Here is a 25,650-nt window from a genome sequence, read left to right on the forward strand (position 1 = left end):
TGGTTTTTTATGGGATTCCTGTATGTGTCTCTGTGTTTACATGTGTTTCTTGGTCCTATTCTGATTTGTTTTTGATTTATCTTATTATTCCTTAGATGCCTGTTTTCTTCCTTCCTCTTTTGTTTTGTTTCTTCAAGACAAGGTTTCTCTGTGTAGCTCTATCCTGGAACTTGCTCTGTAGACCAGGTTGGTCTCAAAACCACCTATTTCTCTCTTTCTTTCTCTCTCTCTCTTTTTTTTTTTTTATTAGTTTTTTTGAGACAGGGTTTCTCTGTAGTTTTGGTGCCTGTTCTGGATCTCGCTCTGTAGACCAGGCTGGCCTCGAACTCACAGAGATCCGCCTGCCTCTGCCTCCTGATTGCTGGGATTAAAGGCGTGTGCCACCATGGTCAGGCTACCTGTTTGTTTTCTAATGAGAGAAAGAAAGGGTGTGGATCCAAATGTGAGGGGAGGTGGGAGGAATTGGGAGGAGTAGGGGAGAGGGGAAACCATAATCAACATATATAAAAAATTTTATTTTCAATAAAAGAAAAAATTCATTTGTATTTTGACAAACTTTATAAATGTTCTTTTTAACTGATTTTGTATCCATTCAACCCTTTGAAAGCTACTCATTGTAAGTTTACAACATTTTTCAATTCTATTTTAAAATAAAGTTTATTAAATATGTCAGTTTTTCTAAAATAATTTTTATAATAATACTTATTTTCCAGGTAAGGATAAGACACAGGGCCTTGATTTTCATTAATGGTCAGTTTGGTTATCTTTGATTAGCCCAGGATATAAATCTTCAGTCATTATTCACACTATGTCGTACACAGGGACCATCCAATGTTAGGGACCCTCATAGTCTTACAATCTCAAACTGCGCCACAGAATATAGCAGTGGGGGAGACAGGAAACAAACTCTTGAAAATGATGCTAAGGAAAGAGAACTTCGGACTACCAGCAAGTGATCCAAAGAAGAAACTGGAAAAATTACTTTACCTATTATTAAGCATATTTTAAAATACCATGATCAAATAAAATATGTTATTTATGAACATATGAGCTTGGCAGGCAAGTCACCAAACTATTTCATACTCTACACACCTTAAGATATAAAATAACCACTTAATCTTTTGTTCAAATAACTAATACTAAAAATTTATACAGCGTTAGAGTTGGTGATATGGCTTAGAAGGGAGCTTATCTAGTATGTTTGAAATGCTGGGTTCAATCTCTATCAGCACAAAACAAACATCAAATTAAGATGGTTATATTTATATTATATTCATATGCTGAGAGACTATAAACATATAAAGAAATCACATAAGCTGTACTGTGTTTTTCTTTTTAAGGATGACCAGAGTGGTGAATAATGACACCCCCACACATACCGGAGTCTCTGTCGTGGATGTGGCCGGCTGCTGTAAGGACTGCTGACGAGATTCTTCTGACTGAGTCCTACCCAATCCACTGCCATGACCTTTTACAGTATCACCGTTGGTAACTGGAGGGTGTTGCTGGGTTAAAGCAGCTTTTAATCTCTGAAATGCAAACACTATTTTAAAAAATGGTTCCTGTGTATAGTAGAATATTATTTTAAAGTGTGTTACTTTTGCTTATGTTGCATTTGTTTAACTCTGTGAAGCTGTGTTACTGTGCCTGTCTAAAACACCTGTTGGTCTAATAAAGAACTGGCCAATAGTAAGGTAGGAGAAAGGATAGGCGGGGCTGGCAGGCAGAGAAAACACATAAGGAGAAATCTGGGAAGAAGGATTGGAGAGGTAAGATCAAGCAGGAGGAGGAGGGCATGAGGGGCCAGCTACCCAGCTACACACACAGCAATACACGGAGTAAGATACGGAAATAAGAGAACGGAAAAAGCCCAGAGGTAAAAGGTAGATGGGTTATGGAAAGCTGGCTAGAAACTAAGCCAAGGTAAGGCCGGGAATTTTTAATTAAGAATAACCCTCTGTGTGTGATTTATACAGGATCTGGGTGGCAGGACCCCCCAAAAGACCGAAGACCACCCACCAACACCTGTGTTACATGCAAATCTAACTCTCAACATACACTTTGACTAAAAAGTAAAAAGATTGTGTTCATCAAGGAACACATAAAAAATTTGTCTTTTTTAAAAAACTGTGTTCATTTATTTCATTTCACTGGGTTGTATTAAACATCAGTATGACAAACTAGGACTTTGGAAAACTCTCTTTGTCTAGCACAACTACAGGACCTTATACTTTGTTCTTTACTCTGAGAAGACCTAAAACATGAAAATATTGTATCCAGCCGTGTTCAACTTAAAAAAAAAAAAGTTAATTGATTATTTGTATGTTTTGACCTACCCTCTCCCACCCTATGCCCACATCCCTTATGTACCTTTGCCCAGATTCTAAGATTTAATTCTCTTCTTTTCTCGACAGATCTATTTGATCTCTGCTTTCAGGTTTTTAGTATTTACTAAGATGGTGGCCAGATGCTGCATTTTAAACGTATTTTACTTACTTGTGTGTGTACACATGTCACACACAGAGGACAACCTTTTGGGAGCAGATTCTCTCCTTCTACCATGAATTCCAGAGTTGAAAGCACTTTTACCTGATGGGCCATCTCAGTAATCTGATGTTGCATTTTCTGGCCACTATGAGGATCTGCCGTACTGAAGAATTTATGATTTAAATCTATGGTCCCACCCCTCTTCCTAGTATAAAGACTGCTCCTCCCCCCCTTTAAGATTTACTTATGTGTATGTGTGAGTGCCTGCAGGTATGTAGGTGCACTATGTTGTGAGCCTGGATACCCTGGAACAGAGTTACAGGTGGCAGGGAGCCACCATGTGGATGATGGAAACAATCCAGGTCCTCTGCAAGAGAAGCAGGTGCTTTTTAACCACTGAGCCATCTCCCTAGCCCTGAAGATCTATTTGTTTTACTTTATATTTTGCCAGGATCTCAATCAGACCTCATGAACTTGGACAGTATGACAGATCCAGGTTAGAATGCTGCCTTAACCATCACTGATGCATTTCTTTATAAAGATACAACTTCAGCTGGGCTTGGTACATGCCTTTAATCCTAGCACTGGGGAGAGGCAGAGACAGTTAAATCTCCGAGTACAAGCCAGCCTGTTTTATGCATCAAGTTCTAGGTCAGCCAGACCTACATAGTGAGACCGTTTCACAAACACCCACGCGCTTGAGAAAACACACACATACATACATACATACACACACATAGACTGAATGAATGAAACTCGAATGAAGCTTATTCTATAATTAGTTACATTTAATTATTTTATCTACCAACCGGATAATAAGCTCTGGTATACTTTTCTGTATCCTGTTTTAGCAAATAGTTCACTGATTAGTAGAAACATGATTAATGAAGGGACTTCAGTGACCTAAGAGACCTGGAGCCATTATTGCTGACACTGTTCTTAGTAACTGAGATGTAGCCCTTAAGCCCCAAATAGCTGAGTCAGAGACATTTTTATCTCACCCTCCCTCCCAGTAATGAAAAAACTGAATTCAGGGCCTTGTGGATACTCTGCAACTATTCTACCATTGAGCCTCTGCATTTTCTTAAGAGACTTAGGTATGTATCTGGAAGAAAGAGTTATCTATGGATGTGTACATCTGTGTGTGTGTGTGTGTGTGTGTGTGTGTGTGTGTGTGAGAGAGAGAGAGAGAGAGAGAGAGAGAGAGTCATGCTGTAGTTGACTGAGTGCTGAGAGAGAGAGAGAGAGAGAGAGAGAGAGAGAGAGAGAGAGAGAGAGAGAGAGACATGCTGTAGTTGACTGAGTGCTTTCCAGACTTGCTAGATGTAAATATGGGATGTTGAATGGTAGTAACAACTGGCAATCATTACTCCCTGTTTTCTGAGTGTCCAAGCACAGATGTTCAAGAAGAGCTTCTGCAAAAGGTTCCTAAGTAATTCTAGAATTGCTTTCATTTATTCCAACTAAAACAATTTACAAAATTCTACAAATATCCAAACTTTAGCAATTTCTTCAATATAGAGGACCCATATTCCATAAAAACCGAAACATAAAAATGTCTCCAGAATTCACCTATGATCATGATTATAGCTGTGGATTAGTGGGCAGTTCCTCTTTTTTGTCAATCTTTTTAGATTAGAGATATGATTTTAAAATGAAGTCAGTAGTTACAAGTTTCACTGAGGTGTATGTTATGTGCAGTGATTTACTCATTGTATTACAGTTTTCAGAGTTTCAAGTTGCATGTATTCTGCAGCAGTTTGCTCTGCCAACACAATACCCTGCTGCCTCTTGCCACAGCATCTCCATCCCTGCCCCTAAGAAACACTACTCTGCTTTTTGATGCTGGGCTGTGTTATCCAAACTATCACAGCAAAAAGCTGCACCCAGTGCATAACCACTTAAATCTGCTTATTGCCTCTGTGAAGCACACCTGGGGTTCATCGGTGCTATTTTATGACCAGTAGTTCCCAATGTGTTTTTAACTGGAGACTAGTCCCACTTTATAAATTAGATAACCAACCATCATTTTACTCAAGGTCATACAGCAAATAAACTAGTTCAAATACTACATCTGAACAGACCTAATTTTAAAGTACATAATCTTCCAGGATACCCTGTTGTATATATTGTCCTTAGTATTATTAAAACACAGAACAGAAAAGATCATCAGAGACTACATGATTTAATTATTCAAATAAAAACCACTGGAACTAAATGAGAATGACAAGCATTCACACTGCCAACTGCTAAACCACGTCACCCAGATGGGCATGTTTATTTCTCTTTTCTGGCTGATTTTATCAACAGCAAAGGCACAGTATTTGCAAGGTTCTAGCAACTTCATTGGTCAGCACACTTATCGTTAAGCCTTATACAACTAAGACACAAATTTAGACTTAACTTTCTGAAACTACAACTGAACAATCATTAATCTTCAAGTCTCAGTGTCTTCATTTAGCAAATTAATGATAATTTGCTTGTAGGAATTGAAGTGAAAATTAAACATAACACGCAAAACTATCTGACCCATAAAGGGATTTCTCAAATATTGTTTCCTTATTTCTTTTCCATTAAACAAATACATATGTTCTGTGTTTATGCACATGCACACACACGGAGCACAGGCGGAGGCCAGAGGACAACTTGTGGGCATTGGTTCTCTCCCTCCAGTGGGTGGGTTCTTGGAATCAAACTCAGGTGGTCAGGCTTAGTATCAGGTGCCTTTATCCACTGAACTATCTTATCAGCAGGCTTCCTTATTTCTTCACAAGAGCTACAGAAGCCTGTAGGTTCTCAGCACAGGGGCAAAAATTGGGAGGGTTTAATTTAAACAATTTTTACTTTCCAAATGTCCTTGGGGATCATCTGAAGTATTGCTGTGTCCCAACATTCTATACATAAGTGATGTGCAAGACCACAGAATCCAGATGTATTCACTGGTTCCTTTTTCTTTCTTTTTTTTTTTTTTTAAAGCAATTAGAAATAATAATGTTAGTAACAAATACACAAAAATAAGACTAATAACAGATAATGTTGAATGGATGGATTATAACAAATGAGATGACTAATCAAATCAGTAACTGACTAGAATCAAGAACTGAAGGCAGAAAGATACAAGCTGGAAAACAGCATTGTAGGTCACCTAAACAGAACAGGAGAGGAGAGTCTGGGGAGGTGGCCAACCCTCAGATTGATGCCTTTCATCATCAGAATGTTAGACATCAAAATACAAAGAATAATGCCTAATCTGTGCTGGGACTTCATTTCTGGATAAAAAATGTATAACGTATTTAGAGGTTGAGCTTAGTAAATTTTGTGAAGGCAAAACATGTTTAAGTCCTTAGGTAGAAAACATCATAGATTAAAAAGCATTTAAAGTTTTATAGTCAAGAGCTTAGCTCAGAATTAATGAAATACGGTAAGTACACATAGGGGAGCCTGAAGAACATAAACATCACTCTCCTGAATAATCTTTACTAGGGCAAGTTACTACCATACCAAGCACCTGCAGCACGACCAGTGTTCCCTCATTACCCTCCCTTGACTGCCCCAGGGTACTCAGGACCCATCCAGCGAGGAGCACTAATGTTTGCTCCATGCTGTTACACTGATTACAATGGGTCTGACTTACAAAGTGTGCCACTGGGTATAAACTAGAAGAAAGAGATTTTAAGGGTTAATTGACATTGCTCTGAATTGCCAATTTTTAAAATTACAACAAAAGTATATGTAAGCTAAAAAAAAAAAATAGATTTAGCAAGGTGATGAAAGTAGTCAGTAAACTTATAAACAACTGATATAAAAATATCTACAATTTACTCATATTCATTTTTACGATATTTTAAAATACCTTTGATAAAAGAATTAATGCAAATCTAAATATAAATTGACATTTGTTTTACAAATTGACCTTTAGGCCGGCAGCTGTGGCTCACGCCTTTAATCCCAGCACTTGGGAGGCAGAGCCAGGTGGATCTCTGTGAGTTCGAGGCCAACCTGGTGTACAGAGCGAGTTCCAGGACAGTGAAGGCTACACAGAGAAACTCTGTCCTGAAAAACCAAAAACCAAAACAAAACAAAACAAACAAACAAACAAACAAAAACCAAAAGAAACAAACAAAAAAAACCCCAAAAAACAAAAACAAAAAACAAATTGACCTTTGGAACTGTCAGAGATACAGAACTCAATCACCATGTTACAAGTGAAGAAACTCCCTGGACCTTGAAATTTCTTCTCAAAATCACAGACTGAATTACAATAGAGAAAAAAGGAGACTGTTGACTGGCAACTCAGGATTTTAAACAAGAGCTTTGCAAAAATAAGAGTTTTAGCATAGTATTAAGTATTCTAAGTACATTTGCAATCAATTAAGTGTCATATATTTGTTAAGTCCATACTAAGATCATTATTGCTCTCAAAAGAGAAGTTTAATATTAAGTAAATAAAAACTGAGTATCTAGAGAAATAAAGGTTGAATACTTTAAATAAAGGTCTATGATCTCCAACATATGCAATAAAGCCAGGGCATAGTTTTAATTTTAAGGTAAAGGTATCCATCCCACTGTTTGAAAGAATAAAACATATTTTCTAAGAAGCAGACAAACATGTTTGCATTTAGAGTTAATTTTTAATGGTATAAATTTCAACTGCTATACTGAATTTTTCTTAGAGACAGATTATGCCAGTTAAAGGATGAATAGTTTGTTGTGCTGACCCACCTGATACACTCATTCTTCAGAGGTGTTTGCTTAAAAAAATTGTTATTTATGTTCTATATTTATGCAACACCTGAAAATAAATGTTTATCACAGCTGTCAGAACTAGGTAGGAATAAACTACTCCATCATAGTTCAAAGAAAAAGCTAATGTGCTCTAGGAGCAATTTATGAACAAGTCAGATCCATATTTCACACGTGCCGCAGCAGCTCATCAGAGTGATAACCCTCCTTCTCCTGGGTGTTATCCTACCATCTGCTGCTCTAGTACTTATCTTTATTTTGCAACTAATTAACAGCATAATCTTCTAAATTCAGCAAGTTAATTATCATTATTGTGGTCTTTGCAGTATCATCAGTCCTCATGAAGTCTTGTCTTTCCACCCCTAGAGAACATATGAAAATGAAGTCGGTTGGGAGAGGGTCTGTTTCTTTAGTGTGGGCTCATTAGGTGTTTGCTGATTAACTCAGCATGCAGAGACAGGTCAGAAGATTTCTGCTGAACATGAGGTTCCATGCAGGGCCCAGCTAAGTTAATGTAGGTTTCTGAACAGTTGCCAAGATGCCCTCTGTCAGCTTTTAGTAGAAACCCCCTGCAGAAAAACTACTGGCTACCCACTGTGTGCAAAGTTATTTCTTGGTTTGTCACACAGATCTTAAAGAAGTCACACTGGAGGAACTCACTTTATTAAACCTGAAACAGACCTCCAAGGTGATTCACATCTTATAAACATTCAAAAAAGTTAATTATTAAAGGAGTAATATAAAAAATAAATCATCTAGCTGGGTGGTAGTGGTGAACGCCTTCAATCCCAGCACTCGGGAGGCAGAGGCAGGCAGAGCTCTATGAGTTCAAGGCCAGCCTGGTCTACAGAGTGAGTTCTAGGACAGCTAGGACTACACAGAGAAACCCTGTCTCAAAGGAACCAAAGTAAGTAAATAGTCTATGGTTTATGTGGTTAATGACAGATCCCTTAAGCCTAAATTTCATGAGATCTAGTGTAATTTTGTAGAAATTCACAAAGCTGTTCTATAGTGTTAAAAAGTGCCAAAAAAAATTGGATATTTATGAGTTTTTATTTATTTTGGTATCACATTCTTGGTTTCCCAAAGACCTGAAAGTTCTTTAAAATGTTTTTAAAGCATGAGCTGCACATTTCAGCAGAAAAACAAAATATCAAAATTGTGTATCTGTAGTAGACACAAACATGTACTATGTAAGTGTAGGCAGTGGGTATCTGAAATTAGGGAGTTAGAGCACCTGTTATCAGATACGGACAGAATAAAACCAATGCAGTAAAGTAAGTTTTTGAGAGATCTATAACTAAAACAGAAATGCTTTAAAATGTTCAGACATGGGGCTGGAGAGATGGCTCAGCAGCTAAGAGCACTGGCTGGTCTTCCTGAGGAATAGAATTCAGTTCCCAGAACCCACATCGAGGCTCACAATGGTCTGTAACTCCAGTTACAGAGGATCCATGTCGTCTTCTGGCCTCTTTGGGCACTGCACACATGTGGTACACAACATACACGCAGGCAAAAAACACTTCTACCCATAAAACATAAATAAACAAATCTTTAAAAAAGATATTCAGATCACTGAAAACCAGCACCACTACCAAAACAACAAAGCAAAATCCAACTAAGTGTAGTGAAAGGGAAATTGAAGTGGGAGCTTCAGACCGGTAGAGTCACAACTGTTTAAAGCAGTACATAGATCTAGGCATGTGAATGGGAACTCATACATTTGGAAAGCACAGATGTAGTGTTCTACCTCTGATGCAGGAAATCATTTAATTGATAATTAAGATAGTCCTGTATGCTGGGACAGGAACTCAATGGCAACCTTCTTCAGATGGAATGATAAAACTATTTGTTAAGTCTTTTCAACTCTCAGAAGTTTACTAAATAGGACGCTAACTGTTTTCAAATCTGTAATTTTAATATATGTAAACTGTTTCAGTGTAAATTGTTTTTAAAAGTTGTCCCTGAATTACAATTTCTGTGCACAAAAGCTATCATGAATGGCATCAATGTAACAAGAAAACAAAACCCAAATATCTCATTTGTAGGATACAACCCTAATGTTCTGGTTGTGAAAACAAATCAATAATTCCATTCCAGATGGTAAAACTCTAGACTGTCTCATGATCACTAGAAATGTATCCAAGAAAATTCTCTATTGTGCATCTTGCTTGGAGAATGTCTTAGTACCCATGAAATGTTTGTTAAATAAATAGTAAGGGACTGTAATAGCTGTAAATCAAATGCTTGAAGATCATCAGAGATGGCAAGTTCTCACATGATTAAAACAGAAATCAGTAAGAAACAAATAAGTGGAAAGGTCCCCAAATATGTGAAAATTTATGTAATGCATTTCTAAATTACCCACCTGCCAAAGAAATCATACAGGAAATTAAAAGATTCATCATGATGAAAATGTAGCATATCAAAACTGGTAAATACAAGAAAATTTATAGCTATAAAATGCCTGTAATAGAAAGTTAAAAGTTTTTCAATAAATGACATAGGCTTCTACTGTAAGAAGCTAAAAGATTAGGAAAAAGAAAATTTTAAAAATGAAGACTACAAATATAGCTTTAAGAAAAGTAAAAGTGAGCTGGGTGGTAGTGGTGCATACCTTTAATCCCAACACTTGGGAGGCAGAGGCAGGTGGATCTCTGTGAGTTTGCAGCCAGCCTGGTCTACAAAGCAAGTTCTGGGACAGCCAGGACTGTTACACAGAGAAACCCTGTCTCAAAAACAACAAAAATGAAGAAAGAAAAGGGGGGGGGGGAGGAAAGAAGGAAGCAAGGAAGGAAGGAAGGTAGGTAGATAGGTGATCCCAGCACTTGGAAGGCCGAGGTAGAGAGACTGCTTCAAGTTTGAGTCAACTTGAGTTTTAGGCCAGGCGAGGTTACAGGGCGAGAACTTGTCTCAAGAAATCAAGCTGTAGATTAAGAGACAAACTTTTAAAAATGGATGGGCTGTAGCTCAGTTGGGAGAGTGCTTGCCTTACATGCACAGAGTTCTGGGTTTGATTCCTGGCCTCATATAAAGCACATACCTGTAATTCTAGCACTTAGGTGGTAGAGGCAGAACGTTAGGAATTCAAGGTCATCCTTGACTACATAGTAAGTTTGAGGTCAGCCTGGGTTACATGAAAAAACAAAAGGTTAACGGTGTGTCTGACTAGGGTATTTGTTCAAGAAAACACAAATAACCATGTCCCCAGAGACACGTAAGAATGTGTGCAGTAGCTGGCACTGAGTGCAGATTAGTGGCAGTGACTGCCCTGAGCATTTGTGAGGTCCTGGATTCAGTCTCTATAACTAACTGCAGAGACATTACAGGACAAGAAAACAACAAAATGTACATGGTGGCTTTACTCACAATAGCTCACTCTGGAAACTAGGGCTCCATCACTGAGAAAATGGACAAAAAAATTGTGGTACAATCACATAATGAAATGCCACTCTGCAATAAAATGAAGTAGGTTACGATATATTTAACAACATGAATAAATCTCAGAGACACATGCTGAGCTGCACACAAAATAGTGTATGAGTCTATATATACTTAACTAGAAGTTGTGGTGCCAAACTACAAAACAGAGATTGTTGCATGATACCTAATAGATCTTATAATAAAAAACCTGGAGCCAGATATTGGGGTAAATGCTGAAAAATCAGAGAGACAAAGAAACAAACCACTAGAGAAACTTCTCACCACTACCGAATCCTGAGGCCAAATGGAAGGCAAGATCCTATTTCCACAAATGCTCTGACTGAAGGCCTCTGAGTCCTCAGCCAAAAGAGCTCTTGTTCCTGTCTTCTCAGGCCTTATATAGCTTTCTCTGCCCAGCCATATTACTTCCTTCCTAGTGCTGGGATTAATGGCATGTGTGCTTCCCAAATACTGGTAGCAAAGGCATGAGATCTCGAGTGCTGGGATTAAAGGTGTGTGCCACCACTGCCTGGCTCTTTTTCTCTCCTAGACTAGATCAATCTCCTCCTGAGTGCTACAGTTAGAGGTATGTGGCACCACTGCCTGGACTCTATGTTTAATTTAGTGGCTAGCTTTGTCCTCTGATCCTCAGGCAAACTTTAGTTGACACACAATAGATCACCATAAGAGATGACCAATTAGAAAAACTTTCTGGGTATATGTTAATGGTCTATATGATAATAACAGCATATATTACATAAAATGTACACATGTTCCAGAACTTTGCTATTAAAAGTGACTCATTTCAAGATATATAAAATTTACATTAAAATCTATGAAACTATTAAATGGAGGTTAGATATAAATAAAACCTAAATGTCAGTGTATTAATTACTAACAAATGAAGCTGGGTGATCAGTACATGGTAGTCTATTATATTATCCTATTCACTTTTATGTATCTTGCATACATAAAAAATTTCTGCCATTGAAAAATTAAAAACAGGCTGGGGATGTGGCTCAGCAGTTTAAGAGCACGTACTGCATTCACAAAAGACCCAAATTTGATTCCCAGCACCCACATCAAGTGGCTCACAATCATCTGTAACTCCAGCTCCAGGGCATCTGGTGCCTCTGACCTCCATGGGCACCTGCATTTATGAGCACATATCCACAAATACACACCCACAATCTCAACCAAGATAAATATTAAAGTAGGGCTAGTTGGGGAAGACTCTAGGGCGACGGCTGAGTGGACGAAGTGCTTGCATGTGCCTGGACTCCAGTGCTGAGGCTGCGGAGACAGGTGGATCCCAGGAGCTTGCTGGTTGGCCACTCCAACTCAAACACTGAGCTCTAGATTCAGTGAGAGGTCCTGTCTAAAAAAGTGAGGATGAAGGGCCATAGGACATCCTCTCTGGCTTCCACATATGCATGCATGGGTGCACATATCCACTTACATGTGAGCAAACACAAAATCTAAAAAGTAATTTTATTTTTTACTTAAATCAAAATTGAGAAAAAGCATATTTACTCCAACTAAAAAAAGCAATCATGAAAATATGGCTACATTAGCCAAATTCTAGTAAGAAATTTAATTGAATTGTTAAATTTAAGTGGATCATTCTGACCCCCCCTTCTATTTTTAGGTTTTTAATCAAAGATTTACTGTTAACTTCAAACAGATGCTAAAATTATGGTTCTTAGAGTTAAATGAATTTCCTCAGTGTCTGTTCCTCTTGAGCCACTTTGTAGGATAAAAGCTACACTGATTAGATGAAAGTACATCCAGGCACATGGACCTCAACAGGCCCTTCCTCTCGGTCCTACTCTGCTCAGTCTTTATGTTCTGCACACATGGCAGATTAAACCTATTTTCCCATTTACACACCATATTTAAATAGAAAATGTCTAACACCCCAGTGAAGGTTTCTGTCATTAAATAAAGAAGAAGGGTTAACCTGACTATACTAACAATGTGGAAGTTTGCCTCTCTTGGCATCTGCATCTTTCTCTCCCCACAATCAGGAACCAGATCATTTATGAACCTCAATCATCCTTTATCCAAGTGATATACAAGTTCTATACAGTTATCATGTGCAAATTTCAGATTGATTACTTGAATGAATACAACAGTAAAAAAAATCTAAACCTTACAACAAGTTGTATTCTTAGATGTGCAAATTTGTATTACCATACTGCCCAATAAAGAATGGAAGCAAATAAAGTAAGAATCTAGCAGTGCTTATCTATCATTTACTAAGATATATTATTTGACATTAAGAAAAATTATCACTGTATCATTAATAGACCACAGAGAGTCTAATATACTGATTTTGATAAATATGAGAAACTTGAATGCCTCTGTCAAGAAAGTTAAGACAGTTTATGGGATTTGAGTTAAGAAAAACTCCAGGAATGAAAGCTTGATGCTTGTACTTTACAGACAAGAAAACTGAATGTCAGACAATGAAAGTCAAGCTGGGCCTAGGATTACAGAACCTAACCCTAGCACTAAGGAAGCTGAGGCAAGAGGATCCCAAGTTCTAAACCTGTAGAGAAACAAAGTGAGGTCAAAGCCAGTCTGGGCAGCTTAGTGAGACCCTGTTGCAAAATAAAACGAAAAATAGGGTGTTAAAATGTAGCTCAGTAGCAGAGTGCTTGCCTTGCCTATATGAGGGAAAAGACCCAAAAGATGGAGAATACAGAGTTAGGACTAAATAAAAACTTATCTCCGGATTCCTAATCTATAGCTCTTTTTAAATAATGTGAATTTTTAATGTTGAAAACACAAAAGAAAAATGTCTTCCTTTTAATCACATGAAATGTTTCCTAACTGCATACTATTTGGAGAAGTTATGTTTAACTTTTCAGCACTGCTTTCAGAGTTTCTACTTAATTTTAGCTGTAATACTCAGACTTTCCACCAGGGGGAGTTTAAGGCCATAGTCCAAACCAGAGGAAAAGTAACAAACACTAGAATTTTGTTCCCAGCTCACCCTTTATATTTGAAGCATCATTAGTCAATCACTACACTAATGGAAGCTTTCCTTTTCCAAAATTCCTGGTTCTCCCATAATATAATACAGCCCACAACTTTGTAAAATGCTGGCCTTAATGGAGAAAGAGAGACGAGAAGGAGAGGGAGAGGCTGAGACACTTAATAAATGTTCAAGACAAAAACAAAAAACAAACAAAAACCCCTTGCTTACCATTTTTGCTTCTGACTGCACTGGCTGAGGGGAGGAAGGGCCTGGAATTCCTGGAACACTAGGCACCATGGAGACTGGCCGAACAAGCTGTTTAACAAATAATGAAAATAACTTTGACTCAGTATTTACAAAATAAGATGTACATTGTTTTACTGCAACACAATAATTTGTGCCTTTGAATTTAGAAAATTCAAAACTTTAGCTGCAGCTGATATGTTTGCACTGAACTCTGATGAACTATATATAACTGATTTATCTTTCACAAGTTGTCAGTTTCTCTGAAACACTAATTTCCAGGGTTTCCTACCCCACCCTGCAAGGATTGAGCCCAAGGCCTTGTGCACGTGAGCTCAGCACTCTATTACAAAGCTCTATCACTAGCCATTGTTTGACTTTTGTTTCTTGAGACAGGATTTCATAAGGTTATTTTGGATGATTTTGAACTCACTCTGTAGTTCAGGTTAGTTTTGAACTTGCATATTTTTTTGTCTCAGCCTCCTAAATGACACAGGCCTGTCAGTGGGCCTGGTTTGAACAGTTCCTTCTCATAAACTTATAATATTCAAAGTGACTGGTGCAACATTTTGTACATTCTCTTACATTCTAATTTTGTATTTAAAAGGAGTATCAAAAGGGTGACAATAAGAATTAAAAATCATTTCAAAATGAACTTTGATTTACTAAATATAACTATTCTATAAAATGTATTCACTTTGACACATTAATTAATATACTGTGTAATAGCAAAGAGGCTAGTGGCCCCTGACAACTTGGCAGGTTTTGCCATTTCTGCTTTTCACTTCAGCAGTTGTTACATGAACAGGGTTAATCTCTTCTTTCATTGCAGATTGCTTTCAATATACGCACATTTAAAAGGATAACCATTTTATCTCAAATGCAATGCAAGAATATTTCTTGCTTCAAAATATCTTTAAAAAAGAGAAAGCAAACCTTATATCTGAGTCTTCACTCAGTCTTTTAAATAATGCATTTACTTAATTTAAAGAAGACAAAATATTTTGGAATTATCTCAATCAATGATAATTTGGATATTTAGATCACTTAAAAGAAAATCCCAGCACTCAGTTGGCAGAGGCAGGTGATTTCTGTGAGTTCAAGGCCAGTTTGGTCTACAGAGTTCCAGACCAGCCAGTGCTACATAGTGGAATTCTGCTTCAAAATAAGAAAGAAAGGAAGGAAGAAAGACTTTTAAAATAGAGTTAATACTTAGTATGCCACTAATATTGGTAAGGAGCATATCTAAACCATAAATTTTAAAATGCTGCCACAAGTAGGCTTTTTAAAAATAATCTCAAAAAGCTACATAGTTAAGGATTATACCACATGAATCGACACTATGTATCCATGTAAATAACAGAATAAAACTTAAAATGTTTTTACATTTATTTATTTTGTATATATGTTCCCACATGCATGCCATGGCACACATATGGAGGTCAGAGGACAGTTTGCTGGAGTTGGTTCTCTCCTTCCACCAGGTGGGACCCGGGGATTGGAACACAGGTTGTCAAACTCAGTAGCAAATGTCTATCCACTGAGCCATCTCACTGGCCCCAGAAAAACATAACATTATATGAGTGATTAAGACATGAAGTATTCTTTACAGGAAATTACTATGAGAGATTCAAAACATGCTGTATCATAAATAATTTAGGGAAAATGAAAATAATATGTTCTGGACAACTTTGCTAGATGTCTAATAGTGCTCTTCAGGATGAAAAGTGAAATGTTGAAGACTAATTTGAAAAGTATGAATAAAACTATTTTGTGAAATATGAGGATAAGAAAAATACTATTTCTAATTTTTCATCATTCCAAATACTGTGCGTTATAAAGACTTAATTTTTTTCGTTTCTGTGTATGTGTATCTATCTGTATGTGGGTATGTGCACTGTGTGCAGGTGCCCATGGAGGTCCAAGTTGGATCCTCTAGAGCTGGAGCTATAGTCAGTTGTGAGCCACCCAAAGTGTATACTGGGAACTGAACTTAGGTCCTTTGCAAGAACAGTACAAGCTCTTAACCACACCATCTCCACCCATGTTTTTAAATGTTCACTAGACAACTCAATAGATAATTACATTTTCTAAAATTTGTACATTTAATGTGTCCCTCATAAAACTTCTTTTGGATTTTTTCATAAAAAAGTACCCCAGAATGGCCTCATATTTATTATTTAGCTGAGGCTAGCTCTGAAGTTCTGGCCCTCCTATCTCTGCCTATTGAGTGTTGGGATTAGTAATGTGCCACCAGGCCTAGATAAGAATGTTTAGACCTTTACATACACGGGCCATCAAAGGAATTCTGTAAACTTCATGTAATCATAAAGGACAAGTGTGGTTTTTTGAAGAACTATAAACACCACAGATATTTGACAGCATTCCAACATGAATATCTTAAAATAAGAAATTGGAAGTATTTTAATTCCATAAATCTTGTCTAACTGAAAAAAGCTGAATCAAGAAATAGTACCCCAAAAATATAGAAAACGTGTGTATAGGGTACAGAAAAATGCTTTCAATCCAATTATGTTTGTCTAGGATAGTATAATTGATTATAAGTATCAATGAATAAATATTACCCATTAATAAGCATTTTGATAAATTCCATATAGTAAGCCAATCAAGCAGTTCAACTATATTTTCTGGTTATTTTACCAAGACCAGTTTTGAGACACAGACTTAAATGGTCTAACTTTCCAACTTACTGGAACTGCAGCTGGAACATGCACATTAGAACTTGTAATTGATGCAGGAATAGCAACGGGCATGGTTTGTCCATTAGGAAGATGTAATAGAAGAGGAAATGGGCCTGGTACAGGACTAAGAAAAACAAAACAAGGGAAAGATGTAAAGATCTATACCAACCACCTCTGGAAAATAACAGTCTTTTTCCTCTTATTACTTAAAAATAAGTTTTCTAACATCCAAAAGGCAAATTTCAAAACTTAGTTATTTTTAATTGCATCTTGAATGCATAATCCATGTAGGAATGTAAAAAAAAAAAAATCCTGGGGAAAATCATCAATTTCCAATTTGCAAAATGAGAAAAATTCTCATCAAAAAAGTCTTGGGAGTTACTTTAAGAACTGAGACAAATGTCATCTTGTAATGGAATAACTTTTGTTTTGTGTCAAATAGCATAAAAATAAGACCATCTTAAACTTAGTCTATTTTTAGTTAAAATTTAGATATTTATTTTCCAATGTTAGATATTATTTTTAAAAAGAATATTAAAAGTTTCCAAAAACCAAGACAGATCACTTATTCATGCGCACGCGCACGCACACGCACACGCACACACACACACACACACACACACACACACACACACTGTAACTCAAGTAATTAAATATCCTAGGAAAAACCATAGTAAGAAGACCCTAACAACTCCCACACAGTCAGCGACTGACTGGAAGCACTTACACAATTGGCCTGTTAGAGGATGGTGCCTGGGTGATTACAGTACTTGAGGTTGGTGAAGGTACTGCTTGTTGAATAATTACACTTGAGTCAGAACTTGTGAGCAGCACATTGGGAACCTGTAATGATGCTGGACGAACGATAGCTGATGTGGGCTGTGCAGTTTGTGCCAATGGTACTTCCTATTTAATTTTAAGATAAATAAAGGGTGGTATTTAAAAATGCAAGTTAATTCATGTACCTCAGTGAACAGAATGTAACACATTTCTGAAAGCAACCACTAGATAATATTTAATGACTCTCCAAAGAAATTAATATCTACAGTTAATTAAAATATCTCAGATGCAGTTGTAAAGTTCAAATGCAATTCTCAAAATTTAAAAAACAAGCGTGCATTTTTTGGTTCAAAGTGTCTTCCTATCATCTTAAAATAAATTAGGCTGGGCTACTTAGCAATGATTCTGTGAGAAATACAAACACAATCCACTATCAAAAATCAAAAACAAAACCCAGAGAGGGGTTGCCCTATCCTATTTGCTTATTATAAGGCATAAACAAGAAACTGATCCAGCAAGGTGGGATTATGACTTAAACAAATTTGGTGTTTAGAAATGTTTTAAGATGGCAGGTAGTGGTAGTGCACACCTTTAATCCCAGCACTTGGGAGGTAGAGGCAGTCCTATCTCTGAGTTCGAGATCAGCCTGATCTACATAGTAAGTTCCAGGACAGCCAGAGAGAGCTACACAGAGAAACCTGTCTTGAAAAACAACAACAACAAAAAGTTTTTAAGACATTTTAAATTACTAAAAAATGTTTTCTATAGTTTCAGATAGTATCAAAAGACCAAGTAATGTTGGTATTGTGGATTATACAAAATTAGTAACTATTGCTGAGAGCTTCCCAAACTAAAGGAAAATAGAATTTATGAATCAGCCAGGATGATTCTTAAATTATTTCCCCATAGATTTACAGATTACAAAAGAGAGATGAGGGCCTTACCCAGAACTTCTTAACTAGTATATTCTTTTGAACCGGTCTTTATGCTGCTACCTAAAGTCTTATTAAGATATGTGGAAGGAGAAATTGATAACATTCTTAACTACAGCTTTTCAGTACATTTGAAACTTAAAACTTAAGAACTTGTGAACAGAGTGATAATAAATGAGTAAACCAGTCAAATAAACTCCTCAACACAGTAGAAGTCAAATGTTCAACAATAATGTGATAAGTGGAAGGATTTAGCAGAGGATAAGGTAGAGTTGGGTAATGTAATAGTGTGGGAAGAGAAACTTGCAAAAAAAAAATCTGATCTGATATTGAAAAGAATCAAGAGGAGAACATGCTATAGTGAAGGAAGCAATGTTAGGTGGAAAATCCTTAGGCTATTTGATAAGAATAGCAGGAAGTGAGGATGGATGGAGAGATGAATCAAAATCAGAGGCTTTTCAATCAAAATCAGAGGAACAAATATAAATTTTCTTAAATACCAAATCAATCTTTAAAGGACAAGGTAGACAAAGAACAACTCAATGAACTTTTAAGTTCCCTCCCCCAGAACTAAGGAAAACAGAATGAATACAGCAGCAGGTTAGAAACAACTTTTAGCCTGGCATGGTACCATGCACCTACCTACACACAGTCCCAGCAACTTGGGAAGCTGAAGCAGGAGGACTATTAATATGAGAACAGCTTGGGCAACCTAAAGAGACTCTGTGTTTTGCAAGACAAAGGGACCAGTACTGTTCAGAAGTCTAGAGCACAAGGCCTGAGGCCTGGATTCCATGCCAGCAGTGGAGGTAGGGAGAGAGAGAAGCAGGTGTCAGGGACACAGCTGAGGGAAGAGAGCTAAGACAACGACACTGAACCCAGAAGAGGGGAGGAGTCAAAGCGGATTCTGTAATCAATCTCCTAAGATTTGTTCTTGCTTTCAAAGTCACGTTAGAAAGCGAAGAACTGAAGGTGACACCTAAATGTTTGGCTTAAATAAGTAGATAAATGCAGACTTTTCTTTCTTTTGGGGGGTGGGGTGGGGTGGGAGGAGTGATCTTGCACAGGGAGGGGAGTAGAAGAGAGAGGCAGGATCTTGCTACATAGCCCAGAATGGTTGAAATTTGTTTAGTAGCACAGGTTAGCCTTGAACTTGCAACACTGACACTACTTTCCTAGTGCAGGAATTACAAGAATATGCCACCACGCCTGGCTGGAGAAAATGCTCTCAGAAGAGAAAATTGAGGAAAGAATTAGGGCTTTGTTTCAGACATAAAAGGACGTTCCCTAGACATAGCAAAGGAGATGCCAACACAGAGCTAGATGTAAGTTTGACAATCAGGAGGGGTACCTGGCTTGGTATAAATCTGGGATTACCTAAAAGAAAATTAAAACAGAGGAGGAGGTCCAACACTGATTTTACACAACCTAGCCAGACTATGTACTACCTAAAGGAACAGAATGCAGAAGGAGCACCCCTAGAAGATGATAAAGTAGCCACAAGGAATGAAACTGGTAAATGTAAAGAGGAAGGAATGCTCTGTGGGGGGAAAAACTGTTCTCAAGATCTATAATAACTGTAATAAATGTGGAAGTGACCATATGTTTAGAAAGAAGAGGATAATTAAAATATCAAGGTAATGATAAAGTATACTCATTAAAAGTTATGATTTTGGGAAATCTCTAATGAAAGGGAGTATGTACTTAGCTTCAAGATTTCTGAGGTTGGGGCTGGGTCTGTAGCTCAGTGGCAGGGTACCTGCCCAGTATGAGTTCAATTCAGTACTGGGGGAGTAGTAGTATAAAATAAGGATTTAAATAAAGTATTATAATGTGCCTATACCATCTGTTTGTGATTCAAGATAAATGTTATTAGTCAAAAAGTTTAAAAAAAAAAACGAGGAACTTAAGTTACAGTAAGCCAGGTGCATTTCTTTTTAGAGGATTAAGAAGATACACTTAGCATAGTCTACATACAGTGTTTGTCAAATTTACCGTGGTATCAAGTAATGTCCGAGGCCTTCATATTCACTTGGGACTCCCTCCCTCAAGTCTTGCAGTGTAAATTCCAATCTGTAAGCTCTACTCGCGGTAAGGGCCCTATATATAGTATACCATTTATAATTTTTAAACTGGTGGTTTGGCTGGTTTCTTTTTTGGTGTGTGTATGTCTGTAATATATGAATATGTGTGTATGTTACTTAGTTGTGTGTGGGGATGCAGGCATGCACACATAGAGGCCAAAGGACAACCTTTGGGTGTGAGTCTTCACCTTTCTGTCTTGTTTGAGACAGTTTCTTTGCCAGTGTGTAAGCTGGGCAGCAGGCCTATGTGTCTCTGGACATTTTCCCATCTCTGCCTCTCATCTCCCTTTAAGGGCACAAAGGAATTACAGGTACTTGAGCTACTACATCTGGTTCTTATGTGGGTTCTGGGGCTCAAACTTCAGGCTGTCAGGCTTAGGGAACAAGTTTGACTCACTGAGCCATCTCCCTAGTCTGCATTTTTAAATGTGCCTTTTCTGTTTAAATACAAATACTAGTAATGGTATAATTACCTACATAGCCAATATAGTAGTATCAAGTAGTACAGCTTATAATCTGGGAATAACAGGCTGTAACATACTAATTACACAGAAGGCTATAGTCTACATTTGCGTAAATACACTATGCTTTGGATAGAAGGATGATATTGCTTACTGAGACATTTCTTAGGATATATCCCTGTCAGCAATACACCACACTATATTCTCATAGTACAAATCTATTCCTGTGATGATTTTATAGTAATAATTTAAAGAGGAATTATTACATGTCTCTTTATGTACAGGCACAGTGCTCCTAAGTAAGTGTGCTTACTCTGTGTGTTTCCACAAAAAACAAAGATAAAGTACACATCAGAATGCAGCTCAACACATAACTACAGCCCAGAAAGCCCAAGTTACTAATTTACTTAAGGAAATATGATTCACTGTTGATATTAAATATATACTGTGAAGTAATAATTACTCATTCTTGAATATCCTGTTCAAATAGTTTCTGGTGTACAGATTTTCCATCTTAAAATAGCACCTGATTTTCTAAATGGGTTGCAGTTCTTTTAATTTACATTGTTTAATAAAGGTAATTATTATGAAGGTGGAATTTTCCCTAAGTATTCACACAGGTTTATATATCTATAACTCATACAATCCAACATGAATGATGTAAATGAATGTTGAAAGTTTTATAAAGAATAAAGATAATTGGTGGATAAGGTGCTTACCACCAAGCCTGAAAGACTGAGCTCGAGCCCTGGGGCTTCCTACAAGCTGTCCTCTGACCTCCGCATGCCATGCACACCCACAAGTATCAACAATGAAGGCACGCACAACAATTACATTGCATGAAAGGTGGTCTTCCCACAGCTCTAACCTTTTCATCACTGGTAGTAGACTCAGGGTGAGGTAAAGGGCTATCCTGGTGAGTTGTTTCTACAACAGAAGGTTCCTCAATTTTGCTTCTTATGATGGGAGTTGCAAGAGGGGACAAATCTAGAGGCATCTAATAAAAACAATAAAGAAAATTTTGTAAAAAAGTTAAAAAGTGGCCAATCAAAATGTTTCAACTGAGAAACCAGGAAGTGAAAACCATCATTTCCTTTCTATTAGAAGTATTCTTCTTTAAACTAATGGTTAACAACATACTTTTTTTTTAAACAACATACTTTTTTAATGTCATCCTCTGAAGCCTTCTTGAATTCATTCTCAAATGGACTTGCCAACTCATTAAACAAACCCACTTCTTCACAGTTTTTTAGGAATCTTGTTGGTGTTGGTGTCTGATCTGAAATAAATGTCAAAAGTGAGCACACAAATAGAAAAGATCATGTTAAGATTCTAAAATGTTGCTAGCAAATTAACAAATTAGTTGCACTGACTCAGTCACATGTTATTTCTCTCTTTGAAGAGATGTCTTCCTTTAAAACAAACAAAATATGGTTTAGCTTTATTTTATATGAAGATATTTCCCCAACTTCATGAACAATAAAAGTTCTTTTATGCTTAATGTACTACTCTGAGTAGAGTGACATAAAGCATAGTCTGGAGAAATTACTATTATCTAACACAGTGATAGGAATTTTTTAGTTACATCATCAAAAATTATGATTGTTAAATGCATACAATTTAGAGAAAATTAATGAGAGCACATGCATGTTTTATCTCGGCAGGTTGAACTAGCTGTTCATAATGTATTATGAACTTTGATACACAATTTTACATCACAATACTGAAAGGAAAAAAAAGTTAAAGTTCCCCCCAAAACCAAAACCCTTATTACTACTATGCAGCAAAGCATATTATAAAAAAACTGGTGAGAGAGTATATATAAAAGTCCATGCCAAAAGAAATGTTCTAGTGTAATTTAATAAGAACGTTAACTCAACTTTCTTACATCCTGCGCTATTTCAACTACACTTGAATATGCACTCATTGATATGTTATGTTAATATACAAACTGATTATTAATGTACTGTCTGTAGAACAAATGAAAAACAAAATTTACAAGTCTTCCAATTTAGTCATAATTTTGAGGGATATTTGTCTACATTAGAGTTGGTAGTACATTAAAAATTGATCCACATTTTATGCATTTTAGGGCAGCAATTTTAGAGGTCATACACAGAATCTAGTCTAACTATTACAGCATTGTTTTGAGATAAAAATCTGTTTAGCTGAAGGTCAGATATTTGTTAATTACTGAGTTTCTATAGGGAGTATTACAATTTTATCTTCACCCCTTACATGCACTGTGTATAAATCTTTAACAAAAATAATTCACTTATCATACATGTTAGACATAAGGCAGGCTTGCCTTAGTGTAAACAATATCAGAAGTACTATAGGGATCCTCATATCATAATCTTACCCACTATTTAATTTTTTTTTTTTTTTGGTTTTTCGAGACAGGGTTTCTCTGTGTAGCTTTGCACCTTTCCTGGAGCTCACTTGGTAGCCCAGGCTGGCCTCGAACTCACAGAGATCCGCCTGGCTCTGCCTCCCGAGTGCTGGGATTAAAGGCGTGTGCCACCAACGCCCGGCCACTATTTAATTTTTAACCTATACCCTATTTTTTTTTTTTTGCCCCAAAGACCTCCAAATTAGTCAAATATAAATATGACTATTGTTCAAACTGAAAGAATTTGTCTAAGCTAATTGGGATGAAGACAACTTCCAGTAAAGAGAGGAAAGAGTCTGGAAAATGCACAAGCTGAAATCACTTTTATTGGTATTACTGGTACCATCAGACTTGAGAAACGTCATCACAGGCACAATTGGTTAACATGCAGATTGCTTAGGGCTCTTGATCATCATGCATTCTATATATACTTTATGTTAAACTCTTTATCTCAACGTTAGTAAAAATGCTATGACTGTATATGTTCTATTTTTATACTGCACTAAATGTAATCAGAAAAGTAATTTCTAGAAATCAAATTGAAAACATTCTTGAGATAAAAGTTTACAGAATGTCTAACACAGTAAATCTCAAGGAAACAAAGACTTTCATATCCAAGAAAACACTTTCTAGGTATTGGTAATTTTGTTTACTGATTGTCCTTTGATTTTTGTTGTGATCCTACTTATTATTTACATATTCCAAAGAAGTGCGCACTTCACTGTTCTGTGTCCTTTTACTTGAGGATATGTCGAAAGTTCCCCTCAATAAGCTGTTTTTTAACAAATCACTTAACTTTTGCTTCCTCTCATTTATTCATTACAAATATTAAGGTACACACAGGAGGAGCCATCTGATATTGGCTCAATATCTTATCTTTCCAAAGTACTGCATATGGTGTTTGATCTCTAGACCAAGTAATAATTTAAAATAGTAATACTATTCAGTATTCAAGTTAATGCTAGAACTACAGATAGGATAAGTGAGCTTCACAAAACAAAGGATTCTAGTTATAGTTATGATATACATATCTGTAGTTAAGATAGAAAGAAGAGCTAAATTATATGTAAAATGACACAGAACTTATCCTAGTATTTATTTAGAAAAGAAACAAATATACTGAAATTATGTATTATACAAATACATAGATATGTGGACACATATGAAACATCAAAAAACAGCTAATATGGGACAGAGTGATGATAAGCTAATGCATGAATTGGGTTTCTCTTTTCACATATGAAAAATAATGATCTGCTCAGGGTGATCCCATATGGTTACAGGGTTGACACACATACACACATACAAACACTAACTGAACTTAGGTCTCTTGTATGAAGAGTATTTTATTTAATTTTGCAGTGCTGGGGATTAAAACCAGTGCCTTGTGCATGAGCACTATACTACTGATCTACATCTCAGCTTCAGAGTGTTATTAATAAAACATTTCATTTAAAACATTTTTAACAAAATATTAATGACCAAGTTTGCTAAATATTTCTGCTCCACAGGAAGTGCTTGAAAATTTACTATCTTCAGAAAGTTTTGAAAACCAGATGTGTGACAGCTAGAAGAAACACTAAATATCTATGAGTTAATTATCAGGTAAATGTCCACTCTGTAGAAGGCACGAATATTCCGAGGGTTCTAACTAACTTCCATAAAACTGACTTCAAGTGGTTATTTGAAAAGCACACATAAAAGTGAAATGAATGATCAAAAGAACATATAGAAACGTAATGGGTAAATACATGTTGCCAACATTTAGTATTGGAGTATCAGCTATAGTATTTACAGAGAATACACAAAATTGTGCACATTCTGGGTGAAATAGTATATAAGCCATTAATAAAAGCATATACTAACCAGCCACAATGACACTGTCATTACGTGCTGGACCAAATTTCAGTGTCATCTCATGTTTATGTTTATGGACAGCCAAATGATCCTCGTTGGTAAAACGCTGTGGCAAAAAGTTTTAAAATACAGTTAAGATTTTCAATTTGATCAAAGAAAACTGATAAGGATATCAATTTCCACAACATGTAAAACCACCACTAACAGTGAAATACCAGCTTATAAATTATAAGATAATTGATCTATTGTTAGCACACAAAGACATACTAGATTCAAATAATCAGAAAAACCCACTACTGAAGAATAAGAAATGATAGTATATGACTCATTTAAAAGATTGAAAATAAAACGTGAGGCAAAAAATTAATAAAATGGACCATTATTCATCTTTTATTATGTCAGAGAAATACAAAATCCATAGTTCAAAGACTTTACAAAAATACTGTTTTTACTTAGATATAAGGTTACTTACCACTTTTTAACTGAGAATATTCTAAATATGACTCTTGTGCAAATTAAAAAATAAATCTGAGGCCAGGTGGTGGTGTACACCTTTAATCCCA

At 36.5% G+C, this 25,650-nt stretch overlaps 1 protein-coding gene across 4 annotated transcripts in view; it reads right to left on the minus strand.

Annotated features, from left to right (window-relative positions):
- The window catches only part of Atf2 (activating transcription factor 2), a 92,020-nt gene that overhangs the window by 13,534 nt on the left and 52,836 nt on the right, over positions 1 to 25,650 (minus strand). For 2 of the 4 annotated variants that reach the window (XM_028880627.1, XM_028880626.2), the window contains 5 exons: positions 25,097 to 25,193; positions 21,999 to 22,117; positions 21,707 to 21,835; positions 13,865 to 13,951; positions 1,380 to 1,529 (listed from right to left, as the gene is read on the minus strand). In XM_028880627.1, the coding sequence (XP_028736460.1) occupies positions 1,380 to 1,529; positions 13,865 to 13,951; positions 21,707 to 21,835; positions 21,999 to 22,117; positions 25,097 to 25,193 (582 nt within the window). Of the gene's footprint in view, positions 1 to 1,379; positions 1,530 to 13,864; positions 13,952 to 16,590; positions 16,706 to 17,308; positions 17,488 to 21,706; positions 21,836 to 21,998; positions 22,118 to 25,096; positions 25,194 to 25,650 lie in introns of all 4 variants that reach the window. The other 2 variants (XM_028880625.2, XM_028880624.1) reach the window with 2 other exon arrangements.

This window comes from Peromyscus leucopus, chromosome 4, assembly GCF_004664715.2.
Source record: "Peromyscus leucopus breed LL Stock chromosome 4, UCI_PerLeu_2.1, whole genome shotgun sequence".
Lineage (NCBI taxonomy): Eukaryota > Metazoa > Chordata > Mammalia > Rodentia > Cricetidae > Peromyscus > Peromyscus leucopus.